This window comes from Sitophilus oryzae, unplaced genomic scaffold (genome assembly GCF_002938485.1).
Source record: "Sitophilus oryzae breed Bouriz unplaced genomic scaffold, Soryzae_2.0 scaffold_1716_pilon_pilon, whole genome shotgun sequence".
NCBI lineage: Eukaryota > Metazoa > Arthropoda > Insecta > Coleoptera > Curculionidae > Sitophilus > Sitophilus oryzae.
Window position 1 is genome coordinate 636,499 of NW_022146409.1, and position 15,338 is coordinate 651,836.

At 30.3% G+C, this 15,338-nt stretch overlaps 1 protein-coding gene across 1 annotated transcript; it reads left to right on the forward strand.

Moving 5' to 3' along the window:
* The first annotated feature begins 7,256 nt into the window (after positions 1-7,256).
* On the forward strand, positions 7,257-13,554 carry LOC115881318. The gene is made up of 4 exons (XM_030898753.1): positions 7,257-7,417; positions 8,332-8,397; positions 12,390-12,554; positions 13,416-13,554. The coding sequence occupies exons 1-4, from the start codon at positions 7,384-7,386 to the stop codon at positions 13,457-13,459; spliced, it is 309 nt and encodes a 102-aa protein (XP_030754613.1). The 5' UTR covers positions 7,257-7,383; the 3' UTR covers positions 13,460-13,554.
* Positions 13,555-15,338: the final 1,784 nt, after the last annotated feature.

Below are 15,338 nucleotides of genomic sequence, written 5' to 3' on the forward strand. Positions count from 1 at the left end.
TCTTAAGGCCAATCTTCGTTGCACTGCAAGAAGTTTCTCTCTATGACTCCGAACTTTGCAGGTTTCTCCCCAAATTTCGGATCCATACAAAATTGTAGATGCTTGTACAGCAGCTAGCACTCGGCGTTTCGTTTGACCTACGGTAGACCAGTTTGGCATAATTCTGGATAACATGGCCCCTGTTTTTCTGCTTTCAAAACTGTATGGCGGATATGCTCAGAAAAGCCTCCTCCCGCTTGGAAAACAATCCTCAAATATTATATTGTTTTCTTTGGTACAATTACATTTTGTTTCACATGAAAACGTACACTGCGTGATTTTCGGTTACAAACCAAAATAACTGCCTCCGTTTTGTGCAGCGCTATTTCTAGTTCCACCTCATCCATCCATGAGCACACCTGCTCCGATGCTCTTTCCGCAGTTCTAACGAGGTCTTCGGTACATTTAGCCTTTACTATCAGCGCAACATCATCTGCATATGCTATGACTTCTACTTCTGCTGGGTATTCCATACGAAGGAGCCCATCATACAGTACATTCCATAGTAAAGGACCCAGTATAGATCCCTGAGGTACACCTTTAGATACTTTAACTTCTGTATCCTCTACAATAACGCATCTTTCGCTTAGATAAGCTTTTATATTTTCCACTAAATATAAACTTATTTTCCAATGATATTTAAGCTAATTGATTATATTTTCCCAGTTAGCCGAGTTGAAAGCATTTTTTACATCCAAGGTAATCAACATAAGGATATTTCTGTTTGACGAGCTAGTACTCTTTAGTACTCTAATTGCCTGAGACACTTTTTTGAGAGGATCGATTGTACTGATTTTTTTTCGGAACCCGTACTGCCTCTCATTTTTTGCACATAATTATTGTTTTACAACGTGATCTATCGATTAAAAATATTTTCAATATGGTGGTACTTCCGGAAACTACAGAAAGTTCAGAGCAACTTTTTTATTTTAAAAGGGTATCCCAATTTTTTATTACACACTTTTTTTGACACGAATTTTGATATTAACACTCTATACCTAACATTAACCGTTTTTGAGAAAAAAAAATTAAAATTTTTGGACGAAAAAACCTGCCTGTCAAAAAAAATTGTATAGCCTAAAAGTCAAATTTAGTGATTACCACAGCCTGTGACAAAGAGAAGCCATGTAACTATCTATTTCAAAAACTAAATGGTTCGAATGTTATAAAATAATGCCGGTAGCTGCCATGGAATTGTCATTTAAAAATTATTATAAATATATTTTTTTCCAAATGGAAACCCCCTTTTTTTATTTCACTAGTGAAAAGGTTTTTCAATTCGTGACTTATTGACTATACATGTTCATATACTCGTACCTAAAATAAGCCGTTTTGAAGTTATTTAAGATTTAGTTTTAAAACTTTTTTTAAAACTTTTTATTATTTTGTTTAAAAATTTTCTTGATTTTATCTAGTTTTCTTTGACATTAATTGATATTATTGATAATATGATACCGTATGATCAAAAAAAAAATCGGCGCAAAGTTGGCTTGCATCGATATCTAATTTTTTAACAAAGTGTCACAATATGACATAGCCAGATATATTGTTTTACATCGCTTGACGTTTAAAGTCATAGGGTGCTGGTTAAAAAAATATGCTTTAAAACTAAATCTTAAATACCTTAAAAACTCTTTATTTTAGGCATTTTTTTAAGTATAGGAACATGTATAATCAAAAAGTAATGAATTGAAAAATCTTTTTTTCTAGTAATATAAAAAAAGTAGGTTTTCCTTTGGAAAAAATCATTTGTGATAATTTTTTAATATCTCAATTCCATGACATTCCAAAACTTTAATTTTTGAAATAGATAACCACATGTCTTTTCTTTATTATGTCACAGTGGCTGTGGTCATCACTAAATTTGACGTTTAGGCTATGCATATTTGTTTGACAGTGTGTTATTTGAGTGTTTAATATCAAAATTCATAAAATTTTACAGAAAATTTAACTATGAAATAGAGAATGGGGGCATCCATGTAAGATAAGAAAGTTGCTGTCAACTTCCGATATTTCAGGAAGTGCCGCCAAGTTGAAAATATTTTTAATCGATAGATTTGGTTGTGAAACAATGATGTGCAAAAAATCTCCGATCTAGATATTGTAGTTCTTTAGGAACTTCTAATGCACGCACAGCCTGGGATACCCTGTATATTAATATATTTATCTGAAATAAAAAATACCAGGACATATCGAAATAACACATAGTTAAAATTATGTGTTATTTCAAAAATGGAAACTAAAATCATTTCTTGTTATATTAAAGACAAGGTTAATAATAAGTATTATCACAGCACAATGTATTCAGAAAAATCTTAATCGTATTATAAAAAAATAAACTTGGTTGTGGTATATCCATGTCAACAGAATATGTATTTTTTAAATAGACTCTGTATTTATAAATAAAAGTAATTAAAAAATAAAATATTAACTAAGAATAAAACAATGATGGTATTGGAAAGAACTAAAGTTTTCCCAAGTAGCAAAAAGAAATTCTAAAAGGGTTGAATTATTTAACAGACGAATAGCGTTGTCTTAAGAACTGCTTGATTTTATTAAGCGTTTGGTTTCGACCATTCTGTTTTTTAATAAAAGTTGTCATATTAAACTATTTTCTAGTGGTTTTTACAACGTATCCTATAACGCATTAAACGATAATTTCTTTTAGTATGATATAACACTTAATAAGACAATGCTATATGATAACAAACATATTATTTTATTAGAATCTTATACCCACCATGTAAGAGTTCTATAATATTCATATAACTAGTAGTCACAAGATCATATAATAGTTACTTAAACTTGTCTTATTAAAGTTGTATTACGTTTTATGATAGAACGTTTTATAGCGTTAAACTGCGGTGCTGTATACAACACAGTTATATAGCCTTATATGATAAAATTGTGATTAACAAAATAAATTCTCTGTAATATCTGCATTATAAAACTGGTAATGTATAATACCTATAACCTCATTTTAATTTAAATGGTATACCTAGTTATTTATTTTGTTATTGTTGTTGTTGCAAAAGTAATATCTACGTACGAGTATAATCAATCACAGCTATTATGAATTCTGGACAAAGTTGGAAAAAACTTAACAAACGCAGTGGTAGTTATAAAGAGCATGTAAGAAAAAACTCCTCGAAATTACGGCAAATAACCCCGAGAATTCCCTGGGTTCTCAAAAGCCAAAATCTCTCGGGTTGTCTGGCTTCTTCAAAGCATTGTTGCCACGTTGGTGTAAAAGTTTTACTGTAGTAATGTTTGTATTGTTTTATTGTTGTTTTTCCAAGTCCTTAGGTTGCCGCTCACTCGTCGGGCACGCATGAAATGCATTGCGTGCATGAATCCATGAAAATCTGATCATGTTTGTTAGTTTAAATACTAATCAAATGAGATTTGGCAACATCTATTTGTCACATATCTCAATATGTCCAAAATAGTTCTACAGTGCCTGGAAATTCTGCGTAATGATAGATATTTATCCTATACCGTTTTATTTTACAACAAAGACTTATTTAAGGGATTCATTTATAATAAAATGGTTGCATTATAATTCGCCATGTTTAAGGCAGAATTTTCGTATGGCCTGTGGCCGCCATTATATGAAGCAAAATTAAAAACATCAAAATACATTGTAAAATGTTATTTTTGAGAACTATTTTGTGATAAGATTCCCACATAACAGTAATAAAGTGTTTAATTAAATTAAAAACAAGATTTTTTGAAAATTTTATATTATTTTATTGTTTAAATTTATATGTAAACCTTAATCGAAATTAAAGCGCTTTAATTTTTTGCCAAATACATACCTATAATCTACCAGTAAAATTTTCGGCGCAACAAAAATTGTCCCGACTCTTCAAACCCTATTAATGATTTTTTATATTACATATTTGTTGTACCTTCTGGGTCTACCCGCCATTTTCATTGTCGAGTAAAGTCTCCTTTTTAACAATCCACATCCTCTAGATTCATTTTACGACAGGCTTAAAATATAATTTGCTCCTAATATTCTTCGGTAAAAAATAAAATACTCTTGTACCTCGCTAAATGATCAAATGTTTTTATTGTTCTGTTTCTTAGATGTGACCACGTAATATACAATAAAACTAGTTTTATAATAGTCATATAATGCTGTGTAAAATAGTTGCATAAGAGTTGTATACCCTTTTTATAGAACTTCTATACTACTAATATAGATCGATTATATTAGTCATTTTTAATCAGTTTATCCTAGTTTTATTATAGTTGATATTCCGAAAAGTAACGTTAGTGATAAGGTAGAGAAAATTGCAAAACAATGGCTTGATTTAGAAATCAAATTTCTGTATAGTAAACGAAGTATGCTTGAAATTGAAGCCTATGGACTTTACAAAAAACTTACTTATAAGCTAACTAATGTAGAGTATGAATGTTGGTGTCTCTTTCAGAGAAATATGTTTGTGGTTATCAATTCAAAATTTGTTAAGAAAATGTCCATTTTGAATAATAAGTTTAAAAAATTAAAAAGCTCTAAAAACAAACATGTTTTCCAAAGAGACATAAACATAGTAGAAAATCTTTCTTCGCAGACTTTTGATAAACAAGAGCTCAGTTTATTAAATAAAGGTTTAAAGTATGCATTGCCCAACTCTGGTAGCGCTTTGGAGGAAATCGTCGTTGGTGTTGAAACTGCTATTCAGCACTGGCCCGAGGCTTCTAAAGTATTTACAAGAGAGGCTTGTAGAAATCAGTTATCAAAAAATATCGTTTCAAGTAATACATTAAAATCTAACAAAGAGCACAATATTGTCAAGAGTTTGCGTAACAAAGATTGTTTCTATCTAAAAGCTGATAAGGGAAATAAGGTTGTTATATTAGACAAAAAAGACTATTACGATAAGGTTAACAACTTAATCGATAATGGCCCCTACATCAATTTGAAAAAGAATCCTTTGTCTAAGATGGTAGCAGACGTTAAAACAACTCTAAAAGAATGTAACACCCTTATTGATCTTTCTTTAAAGAGGAAATTGCAAGTATCCAATCCCTCATTACCAAAATTGTATGCTTTGCTAAAAATTCATAAACTGGACAAGTCTATGCGCCCAATTGTTTCGGCTGTAGGTTCTCCGACTTATAATTTGGCAAAATGGTTATCAAGGGAGTTCGAAAATTTACCTGATCATGAACCTTCTTTCTCAGTTAAAAATAATATTGAATTCATTAACAAAATTATAGATATAACATTGCATGAAGGTGAAATTTTGGTCTCCTTTGATGTATCTTCGTTGTTCCCAAGTGTTCCAATTCCACATACTTTAGGCTACTTAAAGGAATTACTGAACGCAAATTTGCAGTCTCGACAACAAAACTGTGAGTGAATATATTGAGCTTACATCGTTATGTATGAAACAAAATTGTTTTCAATTTAATAACAACTTTTTTGAACAGCGGGAAGGTACAGCAATGGGTAATCCATTGTCTCCATTTTTGGCTAATTTATTCATGAGCAGGTTTGAAGTGGAGGCTAAGAATCAGTATTTTCCAAGAGTATGGTTTAGGTATGTGGATGATATTTTTGCTGTTTTTGACACACATTCAGACACCATAGATAATTTTATTTCTAAGTTAAATAATCGTTTTCCTTCCATTAAATTTACGCATGAAATTGAGAACAACGACAGATTACCATTTCTAGATGTATTAGTTATTAGAAATACTAATAATTGCCTGGAATTTGATATCTATAGGAAAAATACGACCACACGCAGATATATTCTTAATGAATCACATCATAGTGTTGAACATAAAATGGCTAGTTTAAATTTATTAGTGCATAGATTACTTAGTTTCCCACTTTCCAACGAAACATATGAAATAGAAAGATATTACATTAGGAATGTAGCTGAGTGTAATGGATATTCTCCTTCACTAGTTGATAAATTAATTAGAAAACGTAGGTATAGGTTAATGATTTCTGAAAATTCGACTTTTCAAGTGGAGAAAGATACGTCTAAATATTTTTCGATACCGTTTGATAGAGAGTTATCCCGTGGTCTAAAAGGAATTTTTAAGAATGTCAATTGTGTATAACTTGTAAACAATGTAAAAAATTTGTGTATAGAGCTAATAATAAATTACAACAATTATTAGGTAATCCAAAAGATAAAACACTTCCACTGGAAAGGTCGGGTATTTATGAAATTTCTTGTAAAGATTGTAATCAGAAATATGTTGGGCAAACTAGAAGATCAATATTAACTAGATTTAAAGAACATTTAGCTCAGATAAGATATGGTAGACCGGATAAATCTTGCGTTGCCGAACATATTGTTGATAATGAACATTGTATAGATCTTAATAATTTAAAATTAATTAAACAAGTCTCAAATTACAGGCAATTAGATGCATATGAAAGCATCAGAATTAATAAACGTAAAGATAGTGTGAACAGAGTCAACGGTCCAATTCCTTCAAGTTCTTTGTTCTTACTACTCTAGTGGCGGAAATCTAACTGTCTGACTCGGTTGGCTAGATTTTGCCACGCCCACTCGGTGCCCACTGAGCGAGTATATAAACGCTCAACTTGTAGATTGTACTTTAGTTTATAATCATCTGCTGATGATGCTAACATGGTTAGCGAAACGCGCGTCCAGTGTAAAAGTAAAAGTGTTTTGGTGTATTGTGGTGATTTAGTGTTTTTATTTTGCTGTGTAACACCAAAGGTTCCAACCCTCAACTGTTATCTACTTGTGTTAATACAAATAATATAATCATAAATCAAGCAATTTTTAAGCTCATTAAATTTTATAGCTATTCTACCAAAAATTAAATCCAAGAAAATTTAAACCTTTACGTGTATATTTTTTTTAATAAAAATCTTTGAAGGACAAAATATAACTTAAAGTATGGACTTCTATGTCTGCAAATTATAATTCTTTATATTGTATACCAATAACGCTAATAAAAAACATAAATTGCTTTAATCTTATTATGTTGTCAAAGATGTAAAAGATATATTGTTATGTTGTTTATACATACTTATTAAGTTATTAATTAAAATTAATATCGTGTACTAAAGAAGGAAAACAATTCGAGAATCTTATTTCCATAAATACAACGTAAACAATAATAATATCTGTTTTTAAGCGTCTTGGCACTCCGTATATGCAAATACTCGGTATATTTTCGAGTTTATTAATTAGAAATGACGCTACTGGTCTTTCCGATGGATACCATGTACAGCATATAAGGCTGAGATTAAGGCTGAACCAGATCAATACATACTCAAGTTCTTCAAACATCTCGTGCAGTGTTACAGTTAGTTACAAAAGTTAGTTTCGTAGTACAAAAATGAATACAAAACTACATTGTTTGTGTTTCTTAGGTAAGTAAAAAAAGGATTTTGATAATTTTATATATTAATATTATCTATAACGTTGCATCTTATATGATAATTCTGTTAAATTACTTTGTGTCTTTATTATCATCGTGAACTTTAACATTTCATAGTTCTAAATATAAACGAATTGTTACTTTTATTTATAAGTACATATAATTCCAGATAAGATTTTAATTATTAATACCTAAATGATTATATTTTACTAATCTTAAATTTTCATTATTTAGTTATGTCTTTGAATTTTTGTTTTTATTAGACTTAATAGTCTAATAGATAAAAATATTTTTTTTATTTTAACAAATATGGAGTTTTATAAAACACTAGCCTAGAGATTTAAAACACCAAATCTAATGTTTAGCAGCTCATTTATGCCATAAAGAAATTGGATTTAATTTTTAATGGTAAAAATTAAAAACAAAGATTAGGCAGTTCAATTCAGGCAGAGATGTGATACAGTGTAAACATCTCCTCTAAGTGATATTTTAAAAATTAATGTGTTTCTATTTTCGAAAACTTCATCAAATAGATTATTTGATTTTAAAAGTAAACAACTTAATTAAACATGAACAATATTATGTTAATTCTATTTGGTTGGACCTTTAGGGGTTATATAGTCAAAGGGTAGGACCATATTATACAGGTTGGAAGTTTTAGAACAACTTTATTTTCCCTTTTAAAACACAATTTCTTCTATTCTGTATGCCTGTTACAAGAAATGGACTGACCTAACCAATAAAACTAATAAAAGATAGAATAATAAAAAATACTTCTTTTTATTTTTTTTTAAAGTTTGTCTTACATAGTTGTAATACGTGTTAGAACGTTGAATATTTTTATTTATTTATATATTATTTAAAATATCCTAAGATTTTTAATTAAAATTATTATTTTATTTTTAGCTATTTTTGCTTTTCTACAACTCTCTGTGGCACAAGATACTCCACAACAAGGAAATATTAATCCAGGTAGGCATATTGTAGATACGATTAAGGACCTTTGACTTTGACAGTTAAACAAATTTATTCTTATTTGTCGACACACAAAACTCCCCCAAAAAATATTGATTATAATTTACTTAAAAATGGAAATATACTGATAAAAAAATAGTGGTTGTTATTAACGTTTCTTATTATCTATTCAGCAAGAATATCTGCTGTTCTCCCTGTAGATCTATGTGATTGACATTGGAGTTCGCCCCTCTATTGCTTGTTCTACTCAAATTGACTATTTTTTGTATTTTTTTGTCGCTTAAAGTGTTGTTCATTTAGAAATAAAAGTCGAATGTTCTAGCCACAGCTAACTTAATTGTAAAAAATTAAAACAATTTAAAAATTAACAATAATAATAACACACGGTTTCAGTATAACAACATTCAAATTGATATGGAGAAAAATCTTTCAACTTTAATTCTTCAGAATACATAATTCGTTTCCAAGCCAAAACGGCCTGGAAATGATAATCGGTCATAATTTTGGCGAGGTCAACGCTCTGGAAACTACCTATCCTTTTTAATCTTTTTATAATTAGTTTTAATTTTTGACAAGTTTTATGTCAATTTGTAGTATATGACGTCTAGATATTTTATATATCGCCAAAATTATCATCGATTGTCATTTCTCAGCTTCCCAGCCGTCTTTGACGCCGCGCCGTTTGTTTCGATCATACGGTACTTTTTTACCAGACTAGAGATCCAGCGGAACTGACTCTTAAAATAAATTTCCTCATGCTGGTATAATTTTGAGAGTGATAGGTGGTACCAAACTTTACCTAGTCAAGTAGAAGCTAACCTTATCCATGCAAGTACCCCTTCGATTGGTGAATTTTTACTCCCTCGCATTCCATGACTTTTATTCGTTAATCCAGCCATATTTCGTTATAGTCTAAGAGCTAACAACGTTTTCGAGAAAGTATTTTAGGTTTTTGATATATTTTCTACTATGCTCTCTCTGGAACAGCATCGGAAGAAGATCCTATATTCAATTATTACCTTGTAGTACGTGTCGCACGTGTGCGGTAAAGCTTTGTTGCCGCTATCTCCCTGGCTGTATTAACGCATTTTCTTAGCTTGTAGTCCTTAAGTGTTTATTTTATTGACTTTTTCTGTTCAAAAACTATAAAATATGGTTCGCCAGTGCCAAATTTGCAAGAAATTTGACTTAAATAATCCATTTAAGTCTTGAATCAATTTACCCATTGGCAGTCAGTGGCGTTGTTGTAGAAAGGCGCTTATTTAGATAATATTTTAGTAAAATGTAAAATCTGAATTTTTTCTTTTACATTACATTATTTACTTACTTACATTGTAACAAAATCATAATTATAACCCTGTTAATAATTAATAATGTTTTTATTAAAAATATATTCCGGTTTATTCCAAAATTATCTTCAGAATCCAAAATAACGTACAAGAATTTTAAAATGATATTATATTATGAAACAATATTTTTTAATATACCGGGTCGTCTCAAAAGTGGCTCAACCCTATAACTTTTTTTATTTTTTCAGATAAAAAAACAGATTTGTATGTTATTAGGTATATGACATAAATTAGGTTTTATTGACGTATTCAATTGTTTTTGGTCTCTTCCTGTTTCACCGAAATGATTACATCTTTTGATTTTTAAAGGCACCCTCGGTATATTGCTACTTTATTCGATAAAAAATGACACTCTGAATAGAATGACATATCATATGTCAACTTTTGACATTGTCGCTTAAAAACATATCCTATTTTAAATTTCAATCCAGTTTTTTCAATCCACTAAGTTTTAATCAAGGAGCCTTGGAAAAATAGTTTTGATCGTCTAATAGGTTTCGTGTCTTGTCTAGGCCGGTTAAAAGATGTACAAATCGTATTTTTAATCATACATATGTCAATTTTTTCAAATGGAACAAGGGTGACTCATTAGCATATTTGGAAAAAGCATTTTTTTATGAATATATTGATATCACACACTTGGTATTTCGAGTCAAATTGTCGTTATGAACCGCGTGTTACAATTACAATTAAACCATATGCGAAAATGTCAAAATTTGACATATGATATGTCATTCTATTCAGAGTGTCATTTTCTATCGAATAAAGTAGAAATATACCGAGGGTGCCGTTTAAAAATTAAAAGTTATAGTCATTTCCGGTGAAACAGGAAGTGACCAAAAACAACTGAATGCGTCAATCAATCCTAATTTATTTCATATACTAACATACTAAATCTTGTTTTTTTTATTTGAAAATATAAAAACATTATGGGGGATGAGCCACTTTTGAGACGCACCCGGTATAATAAAGACAGTACCGAGTTAAATAAATGTAGTTTTTATTTTATCCACTTCCTATCACCTTCCTTGCTTTAATGGAACAGATTTATGTTTTCTCTAATTTACATAATAAGACATCACTTAACCAGAAAAAAAATTACAACAATCATATTTTTTCTCTCTCCCTGTCGCCGATTCTATTACATCTGTGGAATAGATCCTGTTTTGATTAATATTAGGGGTTGTAAATGTTTGACTAAAATTAATAATTTATTATTAATTTCAAAAATTACCTAATTTCGATTATAAAATTTCTTCTATAACGTGTATTTTATTATTTTTATCCTTTTTGGACTCTAAATTGTTTTTTCTAAACTTTTATTTAAAAAACCTGTCCTAAATCTTAATAAAATATAAAAAAGTTTAAATACGATATATTTTTAATTTAATTATAGCTTCATTAAAATAAAAAAATTACCCGGTAGATGATACGGAGAGTTCAGGTGTACTTGAGAAACGAAAGACAGTGTTGTGTTTCTCGGCAGAGTCGTCAGGGAACGACCGTTACGACAGAGACAACCTATCTATTGCTCGTGTCGCACTCGTTATAACCTAAAACAATAACACAACAATAACAAGACAGTGTCTGACCGCATGTTCCAGCTATTTATAAATGAGATGCTCAGTCCATATTTTATTTTAAGTCTATGGTCTTAATATATTTAGATTGCAAGGCAAAAAAACGGCGGCTTTTTGACAAACGGTTCAGTCGTTAATACGTGAAGTCTATCATTTAATTTATTCCTTCATTTTATATCCAATATAGCTTTTAATCCGTGGTAGCTCTAGTTTCTACTTGAGTTTTCTAATTTTTACTGTAATTGGTAAAGTACGTAGCGTGAATGGGGGATGTCATAGACACGGATAGATATTTAATTAGTATCAAGGGTCGAATGCTTATGTCAGTCCCTTGATTTTGTTGAAATATTTTATGGTTAGCGTCAGACGATCAGTTTACTTCTTTGTTTCCCTAGCCTTGTTGGGCCTAGTTCATTACTGTATTACTTTCTTTTTACCAAATTTCTGTTTTTATGACAGTATCGATTACATCTCTGTTTGGAAAAAAGTAATCTTCAACCACTTCAACTACAGATTTATTAATCATCATAATTCATGAAAATTTCTTAACTAAATAAATCTCTCCAAAAAAACCTATATGGGTATTTCGCCACTGCAAGAAAATCTACAAAATAAAATAGTTATTTTTGTTGAAACACTTCTGCGTTAATCCAAACCGAAACTACTTGTCAGAAGTTAAGTTTTCAGATATACAAATTTGCCTAACGAACAAAAAATGCTTATTTAAATATACAAATTTGCCTAACGAACAAAAAATGCTTATTTAAGCATTTTTTGTTAGTTAGGCAAATTCGTATATCTGTAAACCTAACTTAGTGTTTATAAAAAATAACTATGACAACAGAAGTGTTTAGAAAAAATAACTATTTTATTTTGTAGATTTTCTTGCAGTGGCGAAATACCCATATAGGTTTTTTTGGAGAGATGAATCCGCCACATAGCTATAGACATTTTTTTAAATAAATCTGTTACAGAACATAACTCTATGAAACTTTTTTTCTTTCTTTTGTAATATCTACTTTTTTATCTAGGTGTATTTCTAACATACTGAATTTTGTAGAATCCTCTACAGAGACATCGACTACTACAACAACAGCATCGCCAAGATTTAGGTCGTGCTTTGCAAACTGTCGGACTGTCAGCCATTACAATCCAGTCTGTGGGTCAAATGGTGTGACATATGACAACGAACAAAGATTAAACTGTGCTCAAAGATGTGGCCTAGGTAAATAGTAGATAATAGAACAAAGTTGGTACGGTACAGTTTATGGTTCCACGAGTAGAGCAAAGAAACATTTTTTTGTCGACAAGAAGTTGAATATAATTATTGGTTCACACCGAGGGGTGTCTCACTGTTGATTGGCAGTCGCTGGTAGTCGTTGGCATCAGTTGCGTATAATTATATGGTAAATATAGGAAGTCTCCTTGGCATTAAAATTATATTTTAGCATTACATGTACATTTTTTACCTAAGTGAGGCACCCCTCGGCCTCGGTCCATATTTAAAATATCTTTGCCACATTTATTTTGATAAATAAGCAGAGGCAAAGAGTGCAAAATTGGTTAAAAAAATTCAATACCTACTTAGATTTTATAAATTCAGTACCTACTTAAATTTATAAGAAAATTGCAATTTTCGATTGTAAATTGTAAATTCGAAATTCGAAAAAATTAACAACAGCGACTTCTCTTGACCGATTTTCTTACCAATTGTTGTTTTTCTTAAGTTCTCTTTATTGCTCTTCAAAGTCCAAAATAACCGAGATATTGTAATTTGAAAATTTTTAAAAAAATATGATTTTTTGCTTACATTTTGAGAAGCAATGAATGTTTTCAGGGTTTTCTTTTTTTTAATTTAATCTATCACTTATGTTGCCAAATATTAAGATTTTATGTTTTTTAACTAAAAATTAAAAAAATATTATTTTTTTTCCGAAAGAAACCTCATAGTCGTGTTTCTAGGCTCGAAATATAATACTACCCCTAAAATATTTGCAGTTACTGAAGACCCACCCTGTATATAATATTTTACTACAGATTTTATTTATTACATAATTCTATTAAATTTTGATATTTTATTTTTCAGATGTTCAATTGGTCCGAGGTGGAACATGTGCTCCATTGAGATAAACATACATTTTAATTAATAAACGCAGATTTTTTTGTATATAAAGGCTTATTTATTGTTACATTTTTACACTAAAAATAAAACTTTTTGGTTTTAACTTGGCTGCTATTACTCAAAACCACAGCTTATTCACTACCCAGCTGGTCACACTGATGGTCTGCGAAAAAAGAAAAATTATCGAAAAGGAACATCGGAGAAGATCAGGCGAATAGCTAAGCAGTATAAAATTAAAAATGTTTTTAAATCTGGGACTACTCTAAGAAGTATCCTAACAAAAACAAAACCGGAATCATGTTACCAGGAGAAAGGCTGCATCTACCAGGTACCTTGCCACTGTGGTACCTTGCTAGAATTCCTTTTTGATTTTAGCCTCACTAATGGCGTGGAAATTTAATTTTTATAAATTGAAATGCGTCACCAGTCTTGTCCATTGCTTTCACAAACTATTTGGCCAACTCTAGTTTGATTTGCAAGGGCGGCAATTAGCCATCGCTGACGCCGATTTTATTCGATCATAGGGTATATATTTTCCATCGGGACCAAAGAATCGTGCGCGACATTTTTCTGACAGGGAATAGAACTTTTTCGCAAAATTTATTGTAGCTTCTATATATTTTTATACAGCAACACGTTGCTTTATATGTTTCTATATACATCTAATTTTATCATTTAATAGGAATGGAAGCTGAAATATGCCAAAAAATAATAATAAATATAATATAGTGAAAATAAAACAAATTATAAAAAACGGAAAAATTGATCACGTTTGCTGATTTTATTACAATTTGAGCGAGACTACACCAAAAGTTCATGCTATCAGAACACTTATTCTCTCTAGTACCCGAAAAATATGAATGTAGTAGTCAAAATAATAATTTTCATCCCCCAAAACTATCGAAAAGCAGTAAAAATAGGTGAGGGGATCAACCCCCTAAACATGGGGTGATGGAAGAAAAATATTTTAGTTTTTATCGTAGGAATCGACAAGAACTGTGGCAGGGCCGATTTTCATATAGACCAATATAATAAGAAGCGGATCCAGGATTCGGGAAGGGGGGCTATACACAATATTTTACTCAAAGAACATACTCCAGAGTCGTTTGTGACTAAATAAATTAATAATATCGTATTCTTTGGCTAAACCAAGGAGGGGGTTTGAGCCCCCGAAGCTCCCCCACCCGTGGATCCGCCACTGAGTATAATCCTCGTTTGTTTTTGCAATTCCGCGTTTTTTACCTGTCATCCGTTCTTACCTTTTTACCTGTGTCTCGTGCACATGCTGGAAGTTAGAGCACCAGTCTCACAGTTTTTCAAGTCTCAGTAAAGCTAAGAGAATCTGACTTGTTACATAACAAAAAAAGCCACGCGAATGATCGTAGATGGGAAGGCTGGTTGTAAGTAGTCTGTTGGAAACAGAGAAAATAACAAATAAAACACATTCTTAAAATTATTATTTCTAACTGTATTAAATATGTTAAAAACATACAATAAATACACCGTTCGAATGTATATGTGCTTAAAACTAATATTATTCTGGATCGAATGGCCTTACCATTTCAAAAAAACACTTTTTTTTAAATGGCATGCCTAAAACAAACAGTTATTTTTCAAAGAGAACTATGAAATTATTCAGTTCCAATTTTTAAATACTTTAATAAATAATGAGTATATAAGGTTATGAATAATAAGTCTAATTTACTGGATTCTACTCTTAAATACTTTTTTATATAAAATAAATTAAAATATATATGTTAACATGGTGACAGCAACATTTATGTTTCTTTTAAATATGTCGTTAATACACGAGTAAAATAATAATAAAAATATATTTATCTACTATCGCTATCTTTATATGAAAACAAAAACAAATGAGTATACAGA